Source organism: Lissotriton vulgaris, chromosome 10 (genome assembly GCF_964263255.1).
Source record: "Lissotriton vulgaris chromosome 10, aLisVul1.2, whole genome shotgun sequence".
Classification (NCBI taxonomy): Eukaryota; Metazoa; Chordata; class Amphibia; order Caudata; family Salamandridae; genus Lissotriton; species Lissotriton vulgaris.
In genome coordinates this window covers 288,239,727-288,263,729 of record NC_141698.1, presented here as the reverse complement: position 1 = coordinate 288,263,729, position 24,003 = coordinate 288,239,727, and the positions used below count along the sequence as shown (strand labels likewise).

The window sequence follows — 24,003 nt, the reverse complement described above, 5'->3', positions numbered from 1 at the left end:
AATCGTAGTAGGAGGCCTCTTCTTCTGGTTCGTCGAACTCCTCGGCGCTCCCAGACTGTCCTTCGACGTCGTAGTCCACCTCCTCCGTTATCTCGACAACCTGTGGCTTGGGTTTCGTCGGGATCATGAAGTCTTTCATCCTGGCGTCAAATTCTTTCATCCACTGCAGGATGTTCTCCATCTCGGCTTCGAGGAGTCTTCTTTTTTTCCATTTCGGCAGCGTGGTCTGTGTCGAATGGTTCAGCCGGTCTTTTCGGCGGGTAGGTCGCCACCGAGCCGACCTTCGGCGCCGAAGGTTTCGGTGCCGAGCCAGCTTTCGGGTCCTTTGTCGGCACCGAAGTGCTCTTTGGGTCTTTTTCCCTCAGCATCGAATGTTCCTTTTCGGGGACGTTTTTTTACGTCTTTTTCTGTTCTCCAGCTTTCGCCGCCAGGGAGTCCTTCTCGGAGGATCCGCTGGGCCTGGGTGTAGCCGCGGACGCCGAAGCTTTCGGCGTCGGCGCTTTTGAGGATTTTCCCTCGTTCTTTCGAGAGTCAGGGTCTCTCGGGGTTTTAGGGGCCATAGAGTCTCACACCTTCTTAGGAGTCTTCGCGTTATCGGTCTCTACGACAGTGTAGCCGTCGTCTGCGTTGGCTATCCTCTGTCTCGCTCGAACTCGGAGAGTCTTCGGCGTGAAGGCGGAGCAGGCGTTGCAGTCCTTGCTCTTGTGGTCGACCGGCAGGCAAAGGTTGCAAACCAGGTGCTGGTCCTTCTGCACGTACTTGTGGTGGCAGTTACAGCAGAATTTGAAAGGAGTGTTGTCCATCTCTTGCGTTTAGGGGGCCCCCAGAGCGTGCATTCTCCGATGGACGTCGAAGTTCTTGAAGTTCTTCTTCTCCTTCGTCGTCCTCTTCGATGATGTAGTCTTCTGTAGTCTTTGCAATATTTTTTCGGCCAAAATGTGTATTTATTTTCTTCTTTCTCCAAAAAAGTCTGGAGCCCTTTCGGGAACGATCCAGACCCAACCGTGGAAAAAAGAATCTGAAGATGACGCCCAAGAGTGGGAGCTTCCGCAGCAAGCGTGCCGACATCACCGGAAATACAGCAAAAGGTGGGACGTCGACGCCCACCTGGGCTACGAAAAAAAAAAAAAAAGAAAAGACTACGATTCCGGACCCAACCAGACCGCGGAATAATGCACAGCATAGTGAATCCAGAAAGATTCACGCTGCAAAACCTTTTATTTTAGAGGAAATAGAAAGGCTAAAAGGTAATCCGAAGGGGCTGCACTCCAGATCTGCACTGAAGGGAACGGAAAAAGAGGAATGGTAGCACCTAAATGTAGCTCTGTGTGATCATGCCAGGGCCGTGATGGAGCCACAATAGAGGCCAGTCTGCAGCCAGGGTCAGAAGGATATCGAGAGACTCTTGGGGTCAAGCCCTTTAGAGACCTCACCACTAGACTGGTAATGTCAGGTTGTTTACTAGGTGAAAGGCATGGGCAAATTGCAATCCTCACTGCAAGTCTCAGAAGTATAAGATATGCTGATCTCTCAACATTTTGAGACACTAGACTTTTGTCAAATCTAGAAATTTACTTAGTGACTAGTGAACATCAAACAGTCTTTTTCAGAGGCTAGTCTGATTTTACCTTTCTATCATTTAAATAGGTCTACATATGTACTAGTGATAGGCTGATCTACAAGTACGGTGAAACAAGGAACAAAATTACTAAGCACACAAACCCCGAGTGTGTGAGATGCTGCAGGAACTAACCTTACTTCAGACTGCTGATTTTGTCACAGACTGCCTACCCCACTATTGGTAGTTTTGCGGCTACCAGCAGAGATAAAATTGAGATGAAAAAGTAAGTTTGCTATACTTGGGCTTTTCACCTGTATCTCTTTAAGGCCGACCTAGCTCTTTTTTCTTTGCACATTGGGTGGGCATGTGCTTACATCTCCTGCATAACTCACTGCTAGGATAAAATAAGCAACCTCTTTCACGGTTCTAGTAACTCTCTCCAAACAACTTCCTAAACGTTGCTCTATAATCCCTTATCAACCTGTTGCTAATAGCTCAAATTCTACTCAGTAGCCTAGTCATTACCTTCTATTTATACCCTCTAATAGACTTTCAGTAGCCTAACATCTGTGGCCCAGTATCTCACTTGGATATCCTATTTTAAAGCCATATGTCCATCCCCCACTAGATATTTTTGTTCCAGTCCACTAATCCTATTCTTTCTTCTAGACCGGTATCCCTTCTCAGTAGCATATATCTGTGATCCAGTGCCTTGGTTTCTCTTACCAAACCTTCTAAAATGACATTGCTCTTTTTCAGCCACATAGGCCTAACCCTTATGTTTCTGCCATTTCTGGTCATACTACCACTAAATAAATAAAAACACAGACATCAGAATGCACATGCTCTGCATTTGTTAATTAATCTGAACCACTTATGACACCACATTCTGTACCTGTTGCAGTCGCTGATTCCACAAAGGCTGTGCTGGCAGAGATAGTAGCTGGTCCACAACCCCCGTTTCTCTGTACCTCATGATCTTCTTAGTCTGAGGAGCCAGATCTAGGGAGGTGATCAGGTCAGAATAGTCTGTCGCCTGGGTGAGGATTTGTTTGCCATCCAGATGCCCGGCACTGTCCACAAGGTTCTGCTTTCTGCTGTATCGTGCCATTTTTGCTGTAGAGGTAAGAGAGAAGTGCTTAGAAAAAGGCCCTTCCAACCCTGAGGCAAAGAAGCAGAATTCAAGCTCAATCTCAGAACCATTATTCTTTGCAGGACCCAATAATGATAGGAGAAGAACACTCATAGAAGGTTTACCTCTCTACAATTATCAATATTCATATAAATGTCTCAATGAGGAACATTAACTCTGAAACAAGTCTGAGCTACTCAAACTCTCGTCACAAACCACTTATAATTATTTTTGGAGGCTTATGTGTTGTAGTGTAGTTCCTATATTCCCAATAGGCTCTGCGCATTGGAATAATATATCCTATGGATGTGACGTAGGACTTAGGTCGACTAGGTTTCTATCAAATATATTAAACTTAATTGTGAGTGCCAGCTAGCTCAGAGGTCACTAGAAACTTTCTCGAATAAACAAGGGATTCGTTTCTGACAACCGCATAAACATGAGAACTCGGTTTCCACAAGATAAAACTGATCTTCAGAGTCGTGGAAACAATAGATAGATATTTCACTCAGTCAATCGTGCATGCTTCGTTTCATCAGAGGTGCAGAGAAATAGAGAGACGGGCGTTTTCAATAAAAAGGTTTTATTGAACAGTCTTCTTTCTCAAGCATAAGAAATGGACTGCTACAATCGTAAAACTGGTTGTAAAGTATAATGCGTACAGCAAGAAGAGTATTATAAAATAATGCTGTAAAAGCATGGTATGGTTTCTAAGCCATGAAATACATATATAAATAACAAAAGACTAAAAGTACTCAACTGGTGCTTCTAAAATACGCCTACCCCAAATGTACCTAACCTAAGTCTAGTATGAGCTTTTCAGTACGAAAAAAGGATTTGTTCTGACCACTACTTTGTCACAATTAAACACTGCCCCAGTGCAAAACAATTTGAGTTCAGGTAACATCTGCAACAATCAGATTTCAGGACATCTGTTTAAGGTCTAAAAACATCTTGTTGCTTCATAAATGGTATGAACAAAATTCAGACCCAGAGGGCTGTGCCCGCACCTACATGATTGCAGAATCGTCTCTCTGAGGCTCTAAAGTCCTGCGCTAACTGGCAAAGAGGGTATCAGAATAACTAGGCTCTAGGGGGAAGGAGGTCAGAGATCACGCCTTACAGAGAACTGAGTGAAACCTGTGAGGCCCCCAACTCAGCAGTGAACAACAGCAGAGTTGTGCCGAAGAGGAACATCACAACTCAAGACATACAGGATTAGGTGGCAAACAGGGACAGACAGTTTGTATACTTGGGCAGGTAAAGACCTGAGGGATGTGATAGCAAAGAGTGCACTTCAAACAAAGGATTAGAGGCCGTGTGGCAAGGGTGTTGTAAGAACCTGAGCGGCTTGTGCTTTAGGGACACACACAAAATACACCATTCCTCGGTGTGGCAAAGGCCATCCCAGAGAGATGGAAGGAGATGTGAGCTACAACTACTGCCAAAGAGAAGCAGGCAAAATTTTGCAACAGTGCTCTGTGAAAGAACATGAACAGTAAATAAACAGGGCAGCTTGGAGAGGTTGGATTAGACCGCACAAAAGAAATGTCAAGGTGAGCAATCCAAAATAACAAGAAAGCAATCTAACATTAACTGCCACTTTGGCAAATCAAACTTCTGGCACAAAATATTAGGCTAATGAATTCCCTCAGACAGCTGCCTCAAGGTAAATAAGTAGAAACAGTGGACAGCCTGAACAATTCGAAGGCGAACTCAATATAATATTGCTGCATTCGAGAGGAGTCAAATTACAGTGAACAATTTGTAACAAGAGAAAAGGATAAGAGACATTGGGGCTTATCATACATGCAACGCATCACAGAACACTTTACATTTAACCCCGGATTCACAGCTGGAACTTGATAATTTGCCAATAATGACGAAAATTCTCCAATGAAGGAGGACCTCTGTTTTCTTCAGCAACATCTAAAAAGACAAACATTTGCAATGCAATAGGTCTCGCATTTGCGAAAGTTTAAGCTATTGGCATTGTTAATGACAATGCCTTTTTTATCTATTTTGAAACCAACATATAAATAAATGGCATTATCATTTACAATGCCAATAGCTCAAACTCTCGCAAATGCAAGACCTATTGCATTGCAAAGGCTTGTTCTAAATTGGCGTTGTAATTTTAGTGTGCTTTTTTACTTTAACATGCTTTGTAGTCTTTTAACTTAACACACATTTCTATGTGGAACTGCCTGCAGATTCTGCTACTGTTACAAGGGGGTGAACAGCTTTTCTCTTAGAACTCCACTGAAGCCTAACAAGGGTATGTTTATTAAGCTGGTAAAGGTGCCCTTTCAGACACTAATAATCCACTTTCTGACATCCCCCTTATATGTACATAGCTGTTTATATGTCCCTGTTAAGGCCAGTAACCACACTTATCGCATGGCTATACATTCATTACATAATTTTGAACAGTAAGTACACCATGTTCCAGTAATGAGAAACATATTTGGTTGGGCACGTTGTCGAGTTTCTGTTTACGCAGCTTGAAAATATTTGAAAGCCCCACGTCATTGCAGGTGCTTTAAAATCTTTTGGTAATAGTTGTGGCAGCCTAAACACAACCTACAATTAGAACAGTACTTTGTCTAATGTTAATTATATTTGCTGGGTCAATGGAACCAAGAATTCACTTGGGGGTTCCTTAGTCCGGGATATTATATTAAACTGCGTATTGCTCAGTAGTTTCCTGAGCTTTCCCCATCTCTATTTAAGAACATTCTCGATAAGAATGAAATCCTACTCAAGGACAAATACAACAAGCTACTTAGAATTTAGAGGGGGAGGTATGTTCCCTGTTCCTTGTCCTGACACTGCTATGTCCTCTCGCACGCGGACACAGGGCTGATCACTACTCTAGAGACACTGCCCACCATCAGAAGCATTGACTGTGCCCCACGAGGACTCTAATCAACACTACATTACCTCCTAGAACACTGCCCTAGTCTGTTCCTCAAACCACATCCCTCTCTCCTATAACACCCAACCCCCGTCACCAGCTTACCTGGCCCGCACAGACGACTCAATCAATCAATCATAGCATTTGTATAGCGCACTACTCACCCGGAGGGTCTCAAGGCGCTTGGGGGAAGGGGGGTTTGCTATTGCTCGAACAGCCAGGTCTTGAGTTGTCTCCTGAAGGCGAGATGGTCTCAGCCGGAGGTGGGTGGGCAGGGAGTTTCATGTCTTGGCCGCCAGGTAGGAGAAAGATTTTCCTCCGGCAGTGGCTCTTCGGATGCGTGGTATGTCGGCGTGGGCGAGGCTTGTCGAACGTAGCTGGCGGGTGGGCGTGTAGAAGGTCAAGCGGTCGTTGAGGTACTTGGGGCCCAGGTCGTGGAGGGACTTGTGTGCGTGGGTGAGGAGTCTGAAAGTGATTCTCTTGCTGACGGGGGAGCCAGTGCAGGTCCCTCAGGTGTCCGGAGATGTGGCTGTGTCGGGGGATGTCCAGGACGCATCGGGCGGAGGCGTTCTGGATGCGTTGGAGTCTTTTCAGTAGCTTGGCTGTGGTTCCGGCGTAGAGGGTGTTTCCGAAGTCTAGTCGGATTGCGACGAGTGCCTGGGTGACCGTCTTCCTGGTTTCGGTCGGGATCCATCGGAAGATCTTACGGAGCGTGCGTAGGGTGTTGAAGCCTGATGAGGAGACGGCGTTGACTTGTCTGGTCATCGAGAGGGAGGAGTCCAGGATGAAGCCCAGGTTGCGTGCGTGGTCTGTTGGCTTGGGTGCGCTGCCTAGGGCCGGGGGCCACCAGGAGTCGTCCCAGGCGGAGGGCGATGGTCCCAGGATCAGGACTTCCGTCTTGTCTGAGTTCAGTTTCAGGCGGCGGTTCTTCATCCACTCGGCGACGTCTTTCATCCCTTCGTGTAGGCTAGTTCTGGCAGTGGCGAGGTCACTGGTGAGGGAGAGGATCAGTTGGGTGTTGTCGGCGTAGGAGATGATGTTGAGGTTGTGTTGGCGTGCGATGGCTTCAAGGGGTCTCATGTAGACGTTGAAGAGGGTGGGGCTGAGTGATGATCCTTGCGGTACGCCGCAGGTGACTTCGGTGGCCTCGGATCGGAACGGGGGGAAGCGGACTCTCTGTGTTCTTCCGGCGAGGAACAAGATGATCCATTCCAGTGCCTTCTCTTGGACACCTGTGTTGCTGAGGAGTTGGACTAGGGTGCGGTGGCAGACAGTGTCGAACGCTGCGGAGAGGTCCAGGAGGATGAGGGCCGCTGTTTCCCTGTTGTCGAGCAGGGTTCTGATGTCGTCGGTGGCTGCAATGAGGGCGATCTCGGTGCTGTGGTTGGCTCGGAAACCGGACTGCGAGGGGTCAAGGGATCCGTTCGTCTCGAGGAAGGCGGCAGGCTGTCTGTTGACGGTCTTCTCGATGACTTTGGCAGGAAAAGGGAGGAGCGAGATGGGGCGAAAGTTCTTGATGGTGGGATCCGCTGTTGGTTTCTTCAGTAGGGCGCTGAGCTCGGCGTGCTTCCACCTCTCCGGGAAGGTGGCGGTGTTGAAGGAGATGTTGATGATGTCCCGCAGTTGGGGTGCGATGATGGAGTCGGCCTTGTTGAAGACGTGGTGGGGGCAGGGTCGGTTGGAGATCCGGAGTGGATGGTGTTCTTCGTGCGGGCTGTGTCTTCGGTGGTCACCGTGGTCCAGGTGCAGAGGGTGGCGGTGGGGGCGTTGGTTCGACGGTAGGGTGCGTGGATGGTGCGCCGAAGCTGTTGTAGATGTCGGCGATCTTGCGGTGGAAGAACGAGGCGAGAGAGTCGCAGAGGTCTTGAGAAGGAGTGATGTTGTTGTTGCCGGTGCTGGGGTTGGAGAACTCCTTGACGATGCTGAAGAGTTCCTTGCTGTCGTGGGCGTTGTTGTCCAGTCGTTCCTTCAGTGTTTTCTTCTTGGTAGTGCGGATGAGCTGGTGGTGCTTGCCGGTGGCTTGTTTGAGGGTGGTCATGTTGTTGCCTAAGAAGCTCTCCCCTGTGATAGCGACTGGGGCTGCGAGCTAATCGCGCTATACCAGAGATTTACAACCGAGACTGTTTTTACTGTGTTCCTTAGCGTTTCAGCACCAGGCTGTGATAAAATTGTATTCAGTTCGTTAATTCTTTTTGGGGGCTTTTAATTTCAAGAATGTAATTGGGAATTATTGTAGGCACTCTGACACCCTTGACACGCTCTTTCAATACTTCCCTACCTCTGTCTGTGGCGATTTCTTTACGCGTCTGGCAGCGGTGGGCGCCATCTTGGGGATAGCGGGGTCAGCGCTCTAGTCGCGCAGGACTCACGCCCTCCCAGTAAATTTAAGCCAGCCTCCCGGTGGCCGCGTTGCCTAAGAAGCTCTCTCCTGTGATAGCGACTGGGGCTGCGAGCTAATCGCGCTATACCAGAGATATACAACCGAGACTGTTTTTACTGTGTTCCTTAGCGTTTCAGCACCAGGCTGTGATAAAATTGTACTCAGTTCGTTAATTCTTTTTGGGGGCTTTTAATTTCAAGAATGTAATTGGGAATTATTGTAGGCACTCTGACACCCTTGACACGCTCTTTCAATACTTCCCTACCTCTGTCTGTGGCGATTTCTTTACGCGTCTGGCAGCGGTGGGCGCCATCTTGGGGATAGCGGGGTCAGCGCTCTAGTCGCGCAGGACTCACGCCCTCCTCAACTAGATATATAATGTGCGTTGTCTCTAGACGGCGCAGCGGGCTGGCGCAGCGGGCGCGCCGGGCGCGCGCCGAAGCCGCGCCTAAGCCAAGCCCGTCTGCGCCCGTCCGAGCCTGGACCGAGCCCAGGGCCACCCCCCTTACATCGTCGCCCTCAGCAAGGTTAGTTTACACTGCTAATGAACTCCGTTATTTTAACAACACATTTCAGACTGTACATGTACCTCCGACATGCTTATTAGCTGACCCTATTGGAGGGCCTTTCCTATGCACTCTGTGCACTAATAAGAGTATGGCTACCCAAACCCACATTCCCCCAAATTCCCAGAAACTTATACACGCTGCACTTGTTAATGCCCGCTCGCTTCCCTGTCATAAAATTGACATACTGGAGCTGCTCAACAACTATGCTATTGATCTCCTATTTCTGACTGAGACTTGGGGAGACAATGCATCAGGGCCAGACTTTAAGGCTGCAATGCCAGAGGACTACTGTGTCCATAGGCAGGATCGTATCTCTGCCCATAAAGGCGGGGGGATTGCAATAATATACCGCAATTGCCTTCGAGTGAAAACCATCGACCTTAAACATTCAAGTTGTGAGGCGTTGGCTTTTACGATTACTCTTACCACCAACCAAACATTCACAGGCACTCTTCTATACCGACCACCAGGCTCTCGTTCTAACTTTCTCTCTCAACTTAATCAATTGAGCGAGCTATCTGCAGATCATAAACACTTCACTCTCCTGGGAGATTTTAATTTTCATCTCGATTCACTGTTAGATAAAGATACTGATCAGCTTACTAATGATCTGCTTGCTGTAGGTCTTGAACAACTGATCACAGAGCCAACCCATGAAGCAGGCCATACGCTTGACGGTATATTTACTAGTGACCCCCATATTATCAAAAACGTCATACTTCCTTTAACGTGGTCTGACCACTTTGCTATTTTATTTGACATACGAACAAAAACTATAGCCCCCTACACCACGTCTGTAAATCCTGATTTTACCTCCAGAGATTGGAAAAACCTTGATTTTAATCAACTTGCACAGATTCTTACTGATGCTTTTACAAGTATAGACACTGTACATGACCCAAACATTGCAGCAGCCACCTATACTTCTATTTTGGAAGAAGCTTTTCTCACCTTGGCCCCCCCTTAAAACACACAAATGCAACAGGAAGACCCCTTCGGCCCCATGGTTTACCGAAAACCTTAGACTCCAACGACAATATTGTCGTAACAAGGAACGACATTGGCGTAAAAATTACAACTCAGCAGACAAGACTGCCTACAAAGCTGCACTTCTTAGCTATAAGCAGAGCATAGTACTTGAGAAAAATATCTACTACACTGCCCAAATAAACCAAGCCCGATGTAGTATGAAGAAACTGTTTGAAGATGTCAACCATCTTGCTGAACCTTCTAACCCCTCGACGGAAACGTCTCAAAATCTCTGTAACGTACTGGCTGACTTTTTCTCTGAAAAGGTCACATCCATATTCAAGGATTTCAGCCCTAAAGTGATAACCTCCGACACCTCTGACTCTGAGTTACACGAGACTTTGACAGCTTCTACTGAACTTACTGAATTTACCAGCACGAATCCACAAGATATTTACAAATTAATTCAGTCAATCAAATCTGGTTCCCCTCTGGATCCTTGTCATCCATCCATACTCAATAACATCCCAGACATTATTTCTATGCCACTTACACGTATCTGCAATAGTATGTTTGTTACAGGATCCTATCCTACCATCTGGAAAAACACCATTATCAGGCCGCTTCTCAAAAAACCTTCCCTGGATCCCACATTATCCTCCAGTTATCGTCCCATTGCATCTCTGCCGTTTCCTGCCAAGATCTTTGAATCGGTCATGAACAAACAACTCTCTGACTATATTCATATTAATGACTTGTTAGACGAAACCCAGTTTGGTTTCCGGCAAGGTCATGGAACAGAGACCGCCCTGATCAAGGCGGCAGATGAAATCAGGGCTACAATGGATAAGGGTGGACAGACTGTCCTGATTTTGCTGGACTTGTCGGCGGCTTTCGACACGGTCGATCATGCAACCCTGATCGGCCGTGTCGAGGCCATCGGCATCAAACATAAAGCTAGGGACCTCATTGCATCATTCTTGGCGGATCGTAGCCAAGCGGTCAAGTTGGGCACTTTTACTTCACCGACTTTCAGCCTTCCCTGTGGAGTCCCTCAGGGTTCCTCGCTAAGTCCGACCCTTTTTAATATCTATGTTTCGGACTTAGCGAGGGTAATAAAGGAGCATAACATCAACTTGACAACATACGCTGATGATACTCAGCTGGTGTTGTCTATTCACAAAGATGGACCCACGGTCGCAGCAAATTTCAAGAATGGTATGAGGGCCATTAGCAGTTGGATGGCTTCCAACTGCTTAAAACTTAACTCAGCTAAGACAGAAGTTATGCTGTTTGGAAATATTCAACCTGTGTGGTCCCCCTCATGGTGGCCTGAGGAATTGGGAACTCCACCACAACCTGTCAGTAAAGTTAGAAATCTGGGAGTGATATTCGACAACAAGCTCCTTTTCCATCATCATGCGAATTCGGTAGTGTCATCTTCCTTTAACATCTTAAGGAAAATAAAGAAACTTCTACCGTACCTTCCCATAGCTATGGGAAAAACACTCATATCCACACTGGTGTTTTCTCGCATCGATTACTGCAACGCCCTCTTCCTCAATGCCCAAAAAAAGGTTATCTCCAAACTGCAACTAATACAAAATGCCTCCGCCAGAATTCTACTGGGCATTCCCAAATACAGCTCTGTCTCTGGACATCTAGACCAACTGCACTGGCTTCCAGTCAGAAGTCGCACGAAGTTTAAGACCCTCTGTATTGTCTATAAGGCAATAAACAACACGGGACCTAGATTCCTGAGAAGTTCCTTTAAACCTTTGGCAACCCCCAGAACGTTGCGCTCTAACACGGCTCACATGCTTCAGATTCCCAGAACAAGAAAAGTGACCTGGGGAGACAGATGTTTCACCATAGCAGCGGCGAAATTGTGGAACTCTCTTCCCCTTAACATAAAGATTAGTCCATCTTTGATTGTCTTCAGAAAGCAGCTAAAGACTTGGCTGTTTTCTCAATGACATTCCTGTAGATCACTTTTATTCACTGTTTCAATGTTTATTATCTGGTTAGTTAGCCTTTAGCTGCTAGCGCCGAGACACCTACGGGTAATTGCAGCGCTTTAAAAATTGCCAAAAATAAATAAAATAAATAAATCTGTGGTCTGGTCGGGGAGCCAGGCTTTCTCAAGGGTGCGGCAGTTCTTCTTGGAGTCCTTGAGTTAGTCGGTGAACCAGGTGGCTTTCTTGCTTCTGGGTCTGCTGGGAGAGTTCTTCAGTGGCGTGAGGTCGTCTGCGCAGGCAGTCAGCCACTGTGTGAAGTTGCGGGCTGCTTCGTTGGGGTCCGTTGTGCTTGCGGGCGGGTTCTGGCTGAGGGAGGTGGTGAGCTGCTCGGCGGTGATCTTGCTCCAGCTCCTGTGAGGAACCTGTTGCAGGTGGTGGTGGGTCGTTGTTCTTCTGAAGCTGAAGTGGACGCAGCTGTGGTCGGTCCAGTGAAGTCCGGTAGAGTGGCTGAAGGTGATGTGCTTGCTGGATGAGAAGACGGGATCAAGAGTGTGGCCTGCGTAGTGAGTGGGGGTGTTGACCAGTTGCTTGAGTCCGAGGTTTGCGAGGTTGTCCAGCAGGGCGGCGGTGTTGCGGTCCTTGTTGTTCTCCAGGTGGAAGTTGAGGTCCCCTAGGAGGATGTAGTCCGCGGAGGGGAGGACGTGCAGGCTGATGAAGTCAGTGATGTCTTCGCTGAATTGTGTGCATGGTCCCGGGGGTCTGTAGACGAGGGTGCCTCTGAGGGTTGTCTTTGGGTCGGTGTGTATCTGGAAGTGGAGGTGCTCGGCGGCGGGAAAGGTGTCGCTGGAGTCGGTCGTGATGCGGATGGTGTTCTTGTGTACGATGGCGATACCTCCTCCAGTCTGGTTGACGCGGTCCCTCCGGGTGATCTTGTATCCGTCCGGGATGGCGATGTCGGGCGCTGAGGAGGCGTTCATCCAGGTTTCCGTGAGGAAGGCGACGTCTGGTGATGTGGTGTCGAGCAGGTTCCAGAGTTTGACGGCGTGTCTGTGGACGGAGCGGGTGTTGAGCAGGATGCACTTAAGGTGGTTGCCGCGGGTGCTCGGCTTGGCGGGTGCGGTGCAGGTCCGGAGGCAGGTGAATTTGCAGGCTTGGCAGGTGAAGGCTCCGTGGGTGCGTTTCGGGGTGGCTCAGTAGCAGGCAGGGGTTTGGCCGGCGTGGAGTGCGTTGAGGGTGGCGGCGTCGGAGGCCCGTTGTGTGGGCAGGCGTCGTCGGGGGGCCAGGGGTTCTGGCGCTGGGCGCGGTTCAGGCGCGGACGGGCTTGCCTTTGGCGCGTCTTCGGCGCACAATCGGCACACCCGTTGCGCGTGACCGCTGCGCGTCCGTGCGGTCGCCGTTTAAGGCTAAGTGGGAGGGAGGAGCAGCTGGGAGGCGGGAGCGGGGAGGACACGGAAAAAAGGGGGCGTGGCCGCGAGAAGGGCGGCGGGAAGCGGAGAGCGGGGCAGGCAGGCAAAACGGGAAAGCACAATAATACAACAACTTTACAACAAATTTACAACAAGAACCACGAAACAGCTGGGGAACAGTAAAGTGAGGCAGTGGTAACAATACCAGCTAGGGAGGCAGGCAGAACGGCAGATCGAGACTGCGAGCAGCAGCGAGGGGCACACGAGGGGCACACACACAGCTGGGGGGCCGTGCGGCGCGGGGGTGTCCTGAGGACACGACTGTAGTGGTAGGGGTTGTAGCAGGCAGCAGACACTGTCGACCGACCTCCCGAAATGTTGACAGCCCAATAGCACGTTGAGCTCAGCAAGGTGCTGAAGATTAGGCCAGTGGAAGAGTTTGCAAAGTAGCCACTGAGGCGATGCAGGCAAGCCGTCCACCCATAGTTCGTTCAAGCGAAGTAACAGTGGGACACAGCCCTCCACCATCGCTCCTTTGGATTCCACGGCCTCCAGGAGCACCTTGAGGGTCCGTAAGCACTTGAGAAGTGAGTAGGTGACTGCTTTCAATTCGGGAACAGTGGACCTTTAGGATCCCATGGCAGGAGACTGGGGGGATGCTGGGGTGCGGGGGCTCGAGGGAAAGTTGTCCTGGGAGAGGCAGCAGGTCACTGTCCTGTCCGAGTCCTCCATGCTTGTTGCTGCGCCTCCGTCCAGCCCCCTCGGAGATCACAGATGTTTCTCCATTGTCGGTTTAAGAGGTGTCCCCTGTCCAACCCCCAGCAGTCTCCGTGGGGCTGCACGATGCCCTCAGGAGATCCCAGCAGTACCTGCATTCTGCCCCGAGTCCGTCCTCTTGAGCAGCAGGGCCGTGTGTTCTCCATCCTCGTGGCCGTGCGAGGGCTGCTCTCTGTTGAGGGTCACTGAGCAGTGAGGGGCTACGCGGGGAAGAGGCACAAGGTAGTCAAAGGGGGTCGAAAGGGGACTCAAAGGGCAGGGAGGAAGACAAGAGGGGGTCGAAGAGGAAGCTGGGAGAGGAGGGGAGAGAGCTGCAAGGAAGGAAGAGTGGGGGGCCACAGCGGCGGGAGAACCTGAGCGTGGACTGAAACACCAGAGGGAGTGAAAGCGTAAGCACGCCATGCGCGTGTGCGTGTGCATTGGCTGGAGGCGGCTGGTGCGTGTGTGTTTGTTGGCGCAGGACGCATGGAATTTGCCGAAGCAGGCGCTGCTGGAGTTCAGCAGGTGAGAGCGGGCCGAGTTAGACCAGGGGCTCATGCCAATGTGTTTAGCTGCCATGGGGCTGCCCCCAGGATAGCCAGCGATGAGGATGGCCGGCCCGTTTTGGATTACACTCGGGCAAGACTACTCTTGAGTTTTTTTTCTCCTCGCTTTCCCCTTCAGCCAGACCGGGTTTCCCGACGGCCGGGATCACAGATCCTTTATCCTGTCCCTGGGGAGGGAGGAGGCGGGCACTCATACCAGAAACCCAAAAAAGGATAACAATCTAAATTTTAACATTCATAAAACATTCATAAACAGCCTGCACCACCTTCCGCTTTGAACTTATCCTCACAAACAGAAAATAATCTATGTTTTACTGCTGCGAGGAGGTAACCAGAGTGCTTTGAGACATATTTTAGGATCTGAGAGAGGCATGAATAGTTAAGGGATGCTGTGGTGCCATTACAGTCTTATTCATTCTTTGAAGTTAGTAGTTGGACTTCTGTGTGGGGAATATAAATATTTCTCTAGTGTGCACTGCAATGATTTTCAGTGACAGTTTGGCCAGGTAGCCTTTGAATGATGAAATATTTTTTCTATGTGGGCTTGTAACACAGTGGTGGGTTACCGCTGATGCCGGTTAACAATCACGGGTATTCTGGAGGGTGAGATGCAGTCTCAAGTTGGCTAGCAGGGAATGAATGGTAAGATCTACTGAGCAGATGCAGACAATGCTTCCTTCTCGTGTCTATAAAGACCCTTGACACATGGATTGAAAAATCAGCAGAGACTGTAGTGCAGGGGGTCCTGTGATCCATCAACACTTTCCTGCACACTGAAAAGCAACTCCTTTAAAGGCTTCTCTTATACAGGTCCACTTAAGAACTGTATTCCCGTTCGCGAGGCGCTATTAGCCGGTGTAGAGCGGCATGTAGTATGGCGGAGCGCGAAGAAGGTCGCACCTGTTTAAATGTACATATTGAAATGGCGCGCTGCTGTAGTTCATAAGGGCACTACACTGTTTTAGCGAAAGCACGCTCAGCATCTCTTGTTTTAGCAAAAGCACGCCATGCTCGCGTTTAGGGATACGAGTACACGTGCACTGCCTGGGGGCAGATGGTGTGTGTGTGTGTGTGTGTTTGTTGGCGCAGTTACATCATGCAGCTCACTTGCGTGGACGGAAGGGGGACAGGAGATGTGCACGGCGCGGCGCGTTCACATTTCCAGTCCGGCCTTCCTTTGGAGGCAAGTCACCGACAATAGATCTCGCTGGCGACATTGATTTAGAGCTGCTTCGCCAGGCGAGACCTAAAAATGGAAGTCAGATTTTAAACTGAAGTAAAAAAAAAGTTCACAGCCATACAGAAGAGGGGATAAAGGCACTGAGGCAAGATGTGGACTGGGTGGGCCAATGACTAATGGACTTGAAAGAAAGAAACACTTATGTGCTGGATGACTGAAATTATTTAACTGGAGCAAAGATTTGGAAATCTGCACAAAAAGGAACAATATCAGGGTGCAGAATGTGACAGAGGAGGCAGAAAGCAATTACATAACAGATTATGTCAAATTGTTATTTGCACATGTAATGGATCTGAAGGACGGGAAGTTTCTTGATTTAAAGAGTCTGGAGAATTCCTGTCACAGCTGGGACAGGAAATCAAAGAACGAATGACCATATGTCCGACAGTGAATCAGCAAGAATAGCACATCTTAAAACAAAATGAAGAATGGGAAGCTCAGTGAACTATCAAAGCAATAATAACTTACTACTACACAAAATGGCCCAAGCCATCCTGGAAACAATGAGGCATTCAGCCCACTGATTGCAGGGTTCGAAAAGAAGAAAATAGGTTTCTGTTGGGCATTCCTGCGTTCAGTATACTTCCAACTAGAGGAGAAAGACTACTAAATCATAGACATTAAAAAAGAGGTATTACTCCTGGTACAGGAGGAAGTCATAAGCGAACAGCAATAGCCTGCTGGACACCAATATGGAAAGATGGAAAAGACATTGACAGATTTGGCAAGAGAGGAAGAGCAACATAATCAATCCTCTATGAGAGATGTTTAAAGAAAGATGTCCGGCAGGCAGATCGCCATTGCACTCGGCTCTGCAGTTCAGAATATCTTGATATACTGGCGTACAGACCCAGTACCCACGATAACTGGCTGGCTCCACAGACTTTGGCACGTGCTGGGTATGGAGAAATTGTCTTTGGTGGTGGCTGGGGATGTAACGCAATTTAATGAACTGTGGCAACCATTCCACTCTTTGCTGCTCACAGAGTTCAGGGAGCTCACCTGTCTGAGGTACCTTCGCCTCCTAAGGCTTACGAGCCCGCTAGCGCCAGATCAGTGAGAGGGATGAGACCCTCCTCCCCAATTACCTATAGCTTTGGGAGATAGGCTGCATGTTAGTAGCGCACTGGACAGTGGGTGGGGTGGGTGGGGGGTTGGGGGGGGGAGTTGGGTGGGGCATTGGGACGTTGGGGTGGCGGGGGACGTTTGTACTAAAATGTTGTGTCATGCCGGACTTTTGTTCCTTTTCATTTGCCGATCTTATACTGCTGTATATAAGTTTGGATGTGTCACGCTGAAAGAATAAAAATGCTTTAAACAAAGAAAGATGTCCAAAGAATTACAACAAACAATTTACTTACATTCTGTAAAACTTTTTCTGGTAGAGAGTCTAACTAGATGCAAATTCCTCACCGATCCGCCCGTCACCCCCGTTCTGTGACTGGACCCTATTTATTACTAAGATCCCAGGTCTAGGAATAAGCATATTGTCTAGCAATTTGCTTTTTTGGGATCTGCGTTTGGGGCCCCGATCAGTCTCAAAAGTAGACCTTACTATCTTACACTCATCTTAACCACATGGATGCTGCACATATTTCTCTGCTGTGCTGGACAGCAATAAAAACGGGTGTGGTCATGACGAGCTCAGCTCGTCATGAGCACACGAGAGGTGTGCATCGAAGGGGTTAATGCCCCTAAATTCAGTATTTAGGTGGCACCCTGACACCAGGAACTCAGATTCGCCTACTGGGAACAGAAGGAGGACCAAGAAGAGCCACAAAGGAAAGAATTGTGGGCCAGCCCCAGATTTGAAGCAAAGCGCTGCCTGCCTGCTGCTGTTTCGACAATTGCAAAGACCTGACTCGTACAGCAGCTGTGCATCCTTCTAAAGCCTTGGAGGGCTGCCACCACTTCACCAACCAGTCAGCATTTCCCTTGAAGCAGAGGAGCCACTTCCCTGCAGCCATCAACGCATTTAACCTGAACACCGTTCTGCTGACCACTGGGTCCACCGAAGAAGCAGCACCCCAGGAGAAGGGCTTTGTGACTTCCTGAGGTCAGTCCCATTTCCCAGCCAGTTTTGATCCACTAGACCGTCCAGGAGCCCCCAAGCACCAATACCCTAACCACAGGAGGACTTGCAGTAGCCAAGGCTTATTACGTTTCCAGTCCAGACACCTACCCTGCCAAGACAGACCTACTGACAAGGGACGTCGGCATCACTAAGGCCAGCACCAAGAGTGGCTCTGCTGTCCTGTTTGCCCTCCGCCCAGCACCAAGAGTGGCTCTGCTGTCCTGTTTGCCCCCCACCCCCCATCACTGGGTCGAACCCAAAGAAGTGAGTGCCTCCAATGCAAGCGATCCGCCGGACAAAAACACATCAGTGCCCCCCCCCCCCCCCCCCCCCCCACCCTTTGATTCTGCCAGACCTGTTCCCAAGGCCCACTTGCAGCTTTTTTCTTGTTACAGGTATTTCCATTGACTTTAACGGGTAGATGTTGAAGCTGCCAACGAGACCAGCACCTCTACACCTGGACATACCAGGGCAGGTAAATCCAAACTGCTGGTGGTTCTTTGGACTTTAACGCCTAAGCACCTCAAGTCCAGAAGAGTAGCGTATAGGCACCGACTCCACTGTTAGACTGTTTTCCCGCAGGCGGGTGAGAATGGATTAAAAGTAAGTATCAGTAAAAAGATGTCCATGCGCTAAAGAAATAGTGTAATGGTACTGCAACAGCCACAAGTGTTCAGGAAAGAGGGTGGGTGCATGTGAATCTACAGCACTACATGTTAAGAGCAGATGCTTACAGGGTAAGTTACATATTCCGTTCAAGGCATGTATGGCTGTAGATACACATGCTCTGCATAGACTGTAAAGCAGTCCCTCTCCAAAAGCGGTGGTTAGTCTGTGGGTGTTGCAGTTGTTTGAAAAAGGGTAATTAGCACTGCCTGAACTACATTGGCTTGTTGGTGTGCTAACACATCCACACAGTAATGGTTAGTGAAAGTGTGTGGTGTAGACCATGTAGCTGTATATACACATATCAGCTATTGGGATATTGCCCAGAAAAGGCAGGTCATTGCCCTTTTCTGGGGGGAAGAAAAAGGACCCAGACTAGCTCACTACCTTCAGAAGTACCACTTTTGCTTTGGATAGACCCACCAGGGTAGCACTACTGTAATCTAGTTTGGAAATCACTTGCACCTGAACTTTTGTCTTGAGATCTGCAGTCTGAATGAAAGGTTTTAATTTCCTTAGTACATGCAGTTGATAGTTGGCACCGCTGGTGGCGGCGCTGATGTGATCCTGCATAGAGAAGGGGTTGTCCAGGATAATTCCTAGAGTTTTGGCTGAGGTTATGATATGCAAGGTAAATTTCAAGGCTACTAGATCAGCACACCATTCTTTGATGTTTGGTATGTGGTGGGTGGAGAGATTAGATGCGCTTTATTTGCTGTTTTTTCACACAAAGAAGCAGAAAGACTGCTTGGGGCATCTGGTCTAGAAGTTATGGCCCCGTTTAGTGGGCAGAGTAGACACAGCCTGCTTCATAGAGCTGTAGGTATCATGGTGCTGCAGAGCATACTTCATGTGCCAGTGTTTCTTTGAGCCTTGAAACAATGACCTAAGGGAGGGGGGGGGGGAAATGAAGCAGAGAAGACCTTGACCGGGGCATCAGCGAGGGAGAGGGACGATAAGAGGGATGATAAGAGGGATGATAAGAGTCCATGTTGTCACCAAACGTCAGAGGAGTTAGCCAGGCAGTACCTATCATTAGGTAAACAAGTGCAGTGACACTTGTCCAGGTGCTCACTGCATCATAATTATTAATCTTTGGCAATTCAAAGTGGGCATGGGGGCTCATTTTACTTGCTAGCATTAGGGCAGATGGAACTCAGGGCAGAAAAAAAAGGGGGCAACATGCTCTTTCAGAAAGAGACCACACTTGTTTCGAGATTGAAGTGGTCAGACATGGTGGCGAAAAAGTGAACTGAGAGGTGATAGCATGCTTCTCATGGCTACAGCCATCATTAGTGCAGCAGGTTAAGTGCATTAGGGCCCACAGCACTCCAATCATGGGCAGCAATGTTTTTGATCAATCCTGTTCTAGTTGGATGCTATTGCTTTTTTAGAAGCTCACATTTAGTGTGAATTACACGCTACAGAAAAGCACCCCTGAAATAATCTCAATATGCCCGCCCTCTGTGATCATCCCTCATCCTCCCTAAATACTTGCCGTAAAAGTTACTTGCCTTCGGTAACGCTATATCTGGGAGCGACACCGTCGAGCCGCAGATTCCTTAGTTTTGAACTCTCCCCAGGCGCCGGGTTGGATCTTAAACTATTTCAGCAGTACCACTGCGCGCCGGAGTGGGCGGCATCATACGGCTTCGCAGTGACGTAGTCTCCTGATGTGATGTCAGTGGAGCCATACAAGTCCGCTTCGGTGCGCGTACGTCAGTTTCTTCTGTGAAACTTTCCACGCCAGAACGTGGAACCACTAAGAAACTGGTTGTGGAACCAGTGTGCCATAAGAACATCAAAAGTCTTTTAAAAGCATCTATAGAATATTAAACATCAAATGGTATGAAAATACCAGAAATGGTTTGTAGAGAAAAGCCCCAATAAAAACAACTTAACCCAGGGCTACACTAACCTCTGCACACTGTTGAATAACCCCCATAAGAGGCAATGACCCAATCCTCTATGCACCATACTTCAATGGCCATGAATGGCATGGCAATAGTCCAATAGGACCTACAACACAACACTAAGCTGTGCGTTAATTTTTGCCAACACCTGATATATTGACAGTATCAACGTCAAAGTATGACATTACTAAGAAGTCTTTCATAGAAAGAACAAACCAGTTTATACTGCTCACTGGTGTGTCAACCAGAGAGCAAGAGAAACACACACCCATTTTTACCAAATATACAAACTCAAAAATGGACAGTATTGCAACCTCCAGGCAAAAGCTTAGTGGCAGGCCAAGGAGCTTCTTGAACCCCAATATAGATTGAGATAGGGGTCACTGGTTTATAAACCCAGTACTGAAAGGGTATAACCCTTACCTCAAGAATCATTCGCAGAGCAGGGAGGATGGGCAGGGCATTAAACAATCTACGGCTAGACTGTTTCTCTACCAGATATAGCGTTAACAAAGGTAAGTAACTTTTACATCCCATAGAGACATCTAGATGCAGATTCCTTAACTTTGAAATAAATACCATAGCTATACCCCAATGGAGGAGGGTTTGTGAGCTAATCCTATGAAAGTTCTATAAGTGAACTAACCGGTCAAATTAACAACCGACCAGTTGTACATAAGAATAGCAGATCAAGGGCTTGGTTCGCAACAGAATCCATGATCAGCGTCACAGAACATACAAGATAAAAACTATCTTACCGGTACGAGAGAATTGGCTCTTAAAGGAATAAAGCGGGAGGGGGAACCCCTGAAAAATCATCTGTCAGAGGACAGACTTTAACCCTTGTCCCACAAAGGGAAAAGAAAGCTCAAAGACCAAAAAGGTCAACAGCATAACAAAAGACTGATAATCTGTATTGTTCATGATAACATTAACTATAAAACGATCTGCCCTAATAAAATCCCAAAACAGGACTTTCAGAACTCATTTCCCCATGGGAACGATGAACGACAATACCTCCTTGGTATAAATAACTTAACTCAAATTGGACAAAAGAATATTCATATTAAATCTACACACTGATTGCATAACATCTTGCCACAAGAAGCACGTACAGACATAACAATATGTTTGATCATAAATGCATCACCAGATACTTCAAATGACCCAGTAATTCACAGAATTTAATAGGCCAAAAACTACTGCCAGTAGAAGAACGTATAAAGCTTGCCTCCATACAGCCTTCCGTGCCATAGTGCAATAGACTGAATACTATCTCGAGCTCTGAATAAGCTCAAACCCCAAGGCAAGCGAGAAAAGAGAATCTACCTCATCTTTGACTAAACATTTTTCTTTTCTAATATAACTGTGAACTATGTACACACAAGGTTATATATAGTCTGTATACCTACCAGTAAACTAGAACAGAAAATCAGGCCAACAAACGTTATAGTATATATAGTATATTCGACACCAATCTGCAAGATTTAAATGGCATACACCATAAAAGAGGCAAGATTGCCTGACACCAAGACAATGCTTCTTACCATTAGTATCAGAAATATTGGTACTAAATAAAGAATGATATCTATATAAAGATGAGCCCTTGTCATCAACAAGCCAATACAAAGTGTGATTCAAAACAAGATTTGATTGAAAGTACTAATAACACTTATAAACATGATTGATATAGATATCGCAGCTCGACCATTTCCCACCTCCTCTGGGCACTCACAAACGGGTGCTCTTACGCGGGTGGTCTACCTGCTAGCATGCACGCTCCCAACCTCGCATTTCTTTGAACGCAAAAGAAGAGCACTAACATAGGCGAGTCCAAAAGTTTATTCACGGACCCACAGCAACCAGTCGCGTTTCGGCTGATGCCTTTTTCGGTGGTAATCAGGCGCGCTGGAAACGGCCAGCATTTATGTCTTAACTTCCTGTATCCCGACATAGATTAACAGCGAGAAGGGACAAGCTCTCAGAGAATTATATCACCATCTTAGAACGTGCATAATTAATTGTGTTTAGAAAATGTCATCAATGCCCACAATATTCGTAATTCAAATGCAATAATACATACATTGAGCCCATTTCATATGGTTTCATAAACATCATACATACATTCATAATGCTGCTCAATAAAATTGTGCCCACAGATGGGCTTAGAGTGCACATACTCCTTCAATGCCAATTTTCACATAAATGTTCTCATAGGTTACTTCCATTGCATTACTAATGTATATAACATCGTTAGACCTCCCATCTATATAGACTACTACCCTGTTAACATTAACTGATAATTGTAACAAGTTGTGCTTAATACTTCAGCACTCCAACTAAAGACTGTATACAATACTGTCACAAACGGGGGAACTTTGCTCACCAATCATAAAAGGGCCAAAGTTGTACAACCAGAGTGGGGGAAAAAGACAAAGTAATTAAAGACAGACTAAGAGTCTGTTCGACCATGCCTAAACAGTGGCACTCATTCTGTTAGATTTGAGTGCCGCATTTGACACTGTCTCCCATTCCATCCTTTTGTCCACCTTGAAATCTGTGGGCATTGACGGCTCTGCCCTGGCCTGGATTGCTAGTTTTCTTTCTAACCGCACCTTTCAGGTTTTTTCCTCTACTTCTGTCTCCTCCATCTACGCTTCCTCTCACAGTGTTCCCCAGGGTTCTATCCTCAGCCCCCTTTTCTTTAATCTTTATGTGAGACCTCTAGCTTTCCTGGCTGAGCAAGCAGGTCTCACGATCTATTCTTACGCTGACGATACACAAATCGTCTACTCTCTATCTACAAATAAACATCTCCCCATGCCTTCCCTGCAGTCTGGTCTGGAACAAATCTCCAACTGGTTGCATAGACATAAATTAAAATTAAAAGGTGACCAAACGGAGCTGCTTCTATTTGGTCCAAATCCATCGCTCTGGGGCCCGCAACATTGGCCTCAGCAAATGGGCCCTACTCCCACCCCTTCAGCCACAGCTCGCAACCTCTGGGTTCTTCTTGACAACCAGCTGTCAATGAAGCAACATGTGGTAAAAGTTTCAGCCACCTGCACTACCATCGTAAGGTGGCTGAGAAAAATCACGTGGATGCTTCCAGCTGACACCCTGAGGACCGTAGTCCAGGCTCGGATGGACTACGGGAACATTCTGCTTCTGGGTGCCTGCAAGGAGGTCACTAAGAAATTGCAGGTGGTTCAGAACATGGCTGTTCGTCTTATCTGTAATTTGCCTGCCAGGTCCTCGGCCGCCGCCCATCTGCGCAAGCTGCACTGGCTGCGCATTGAGAGCCGAGTGAAATTTAAAGCTCTCTGCATAATGCACCATATCAAAACAGGCAAAGCCCCAAAATACTTGTCCTCTTTGGTACAGCACTATGTCCTTACCCGCACTCTGAGATCTTCCACGCAAAACAAGTTTCAAATCCCGCGCTTTAACAGAGCCAAAATAGGTGGTCGCTCGTTTGCGCTACTCGCACCTTCTTTATGGAACTCCATGCCTCAATCCCTGCGATCTGAAATTTGCTATCTGAAATTCCGTAGAGGAATTAAGACCTGGCTTTTCAACTTTTAAATGCGTGCCCAATCCTTCTCAGCTTAGCTTACCTTTTGTTTGTTTTTAGCGCCGGGAAACCTCCGGGTAGCTGTGCGCTCAATAAATGCAATTATAATAATAATAATAAACCTGCGTAGGGCCGCATCAGCTTGAGCCTCAAAAAGGTGATCACCATCAAATGGCAAGTCAAGCAAGACGGACTGGACAGCCTCTGAAAACAAAGATGCCTTAAAGGAAACATGTCGGCGTAGAGCCACAGCCGATGCCATAGCTCGGACAAAGTTGTCTGCAGAGTCCATTCCACAGCAAATGAGCAATTTGGCAGCCTG

The 24,003-nt window shown here is 47.7% G+C and overlaps 1 protein-coding gene across 2 annotated transcripts in view; it reads right to left on the bottom strand.

Annotated features, from left to right (window-relative positions):
• Positions 1-24,003, bottom strand: part of LOC147685146 (uncharacterized) — a 693,800-nt gene that overhangs the window by 489,655 nt on the left and 180,142 nt on the right. For both annotated transcript variants that reach the window (XM_086941067.1, XM_086941068.1), the window contains one exon: positions 2,457-2,677. In XM_086941067.1, the coding sequence (XP_086797193.1) occupies positions 2,457-2,677 (221 nt within the window). The remainder of the gene's footprint in view (positions 1-2,456; positions 2,678-24,003) is intronic.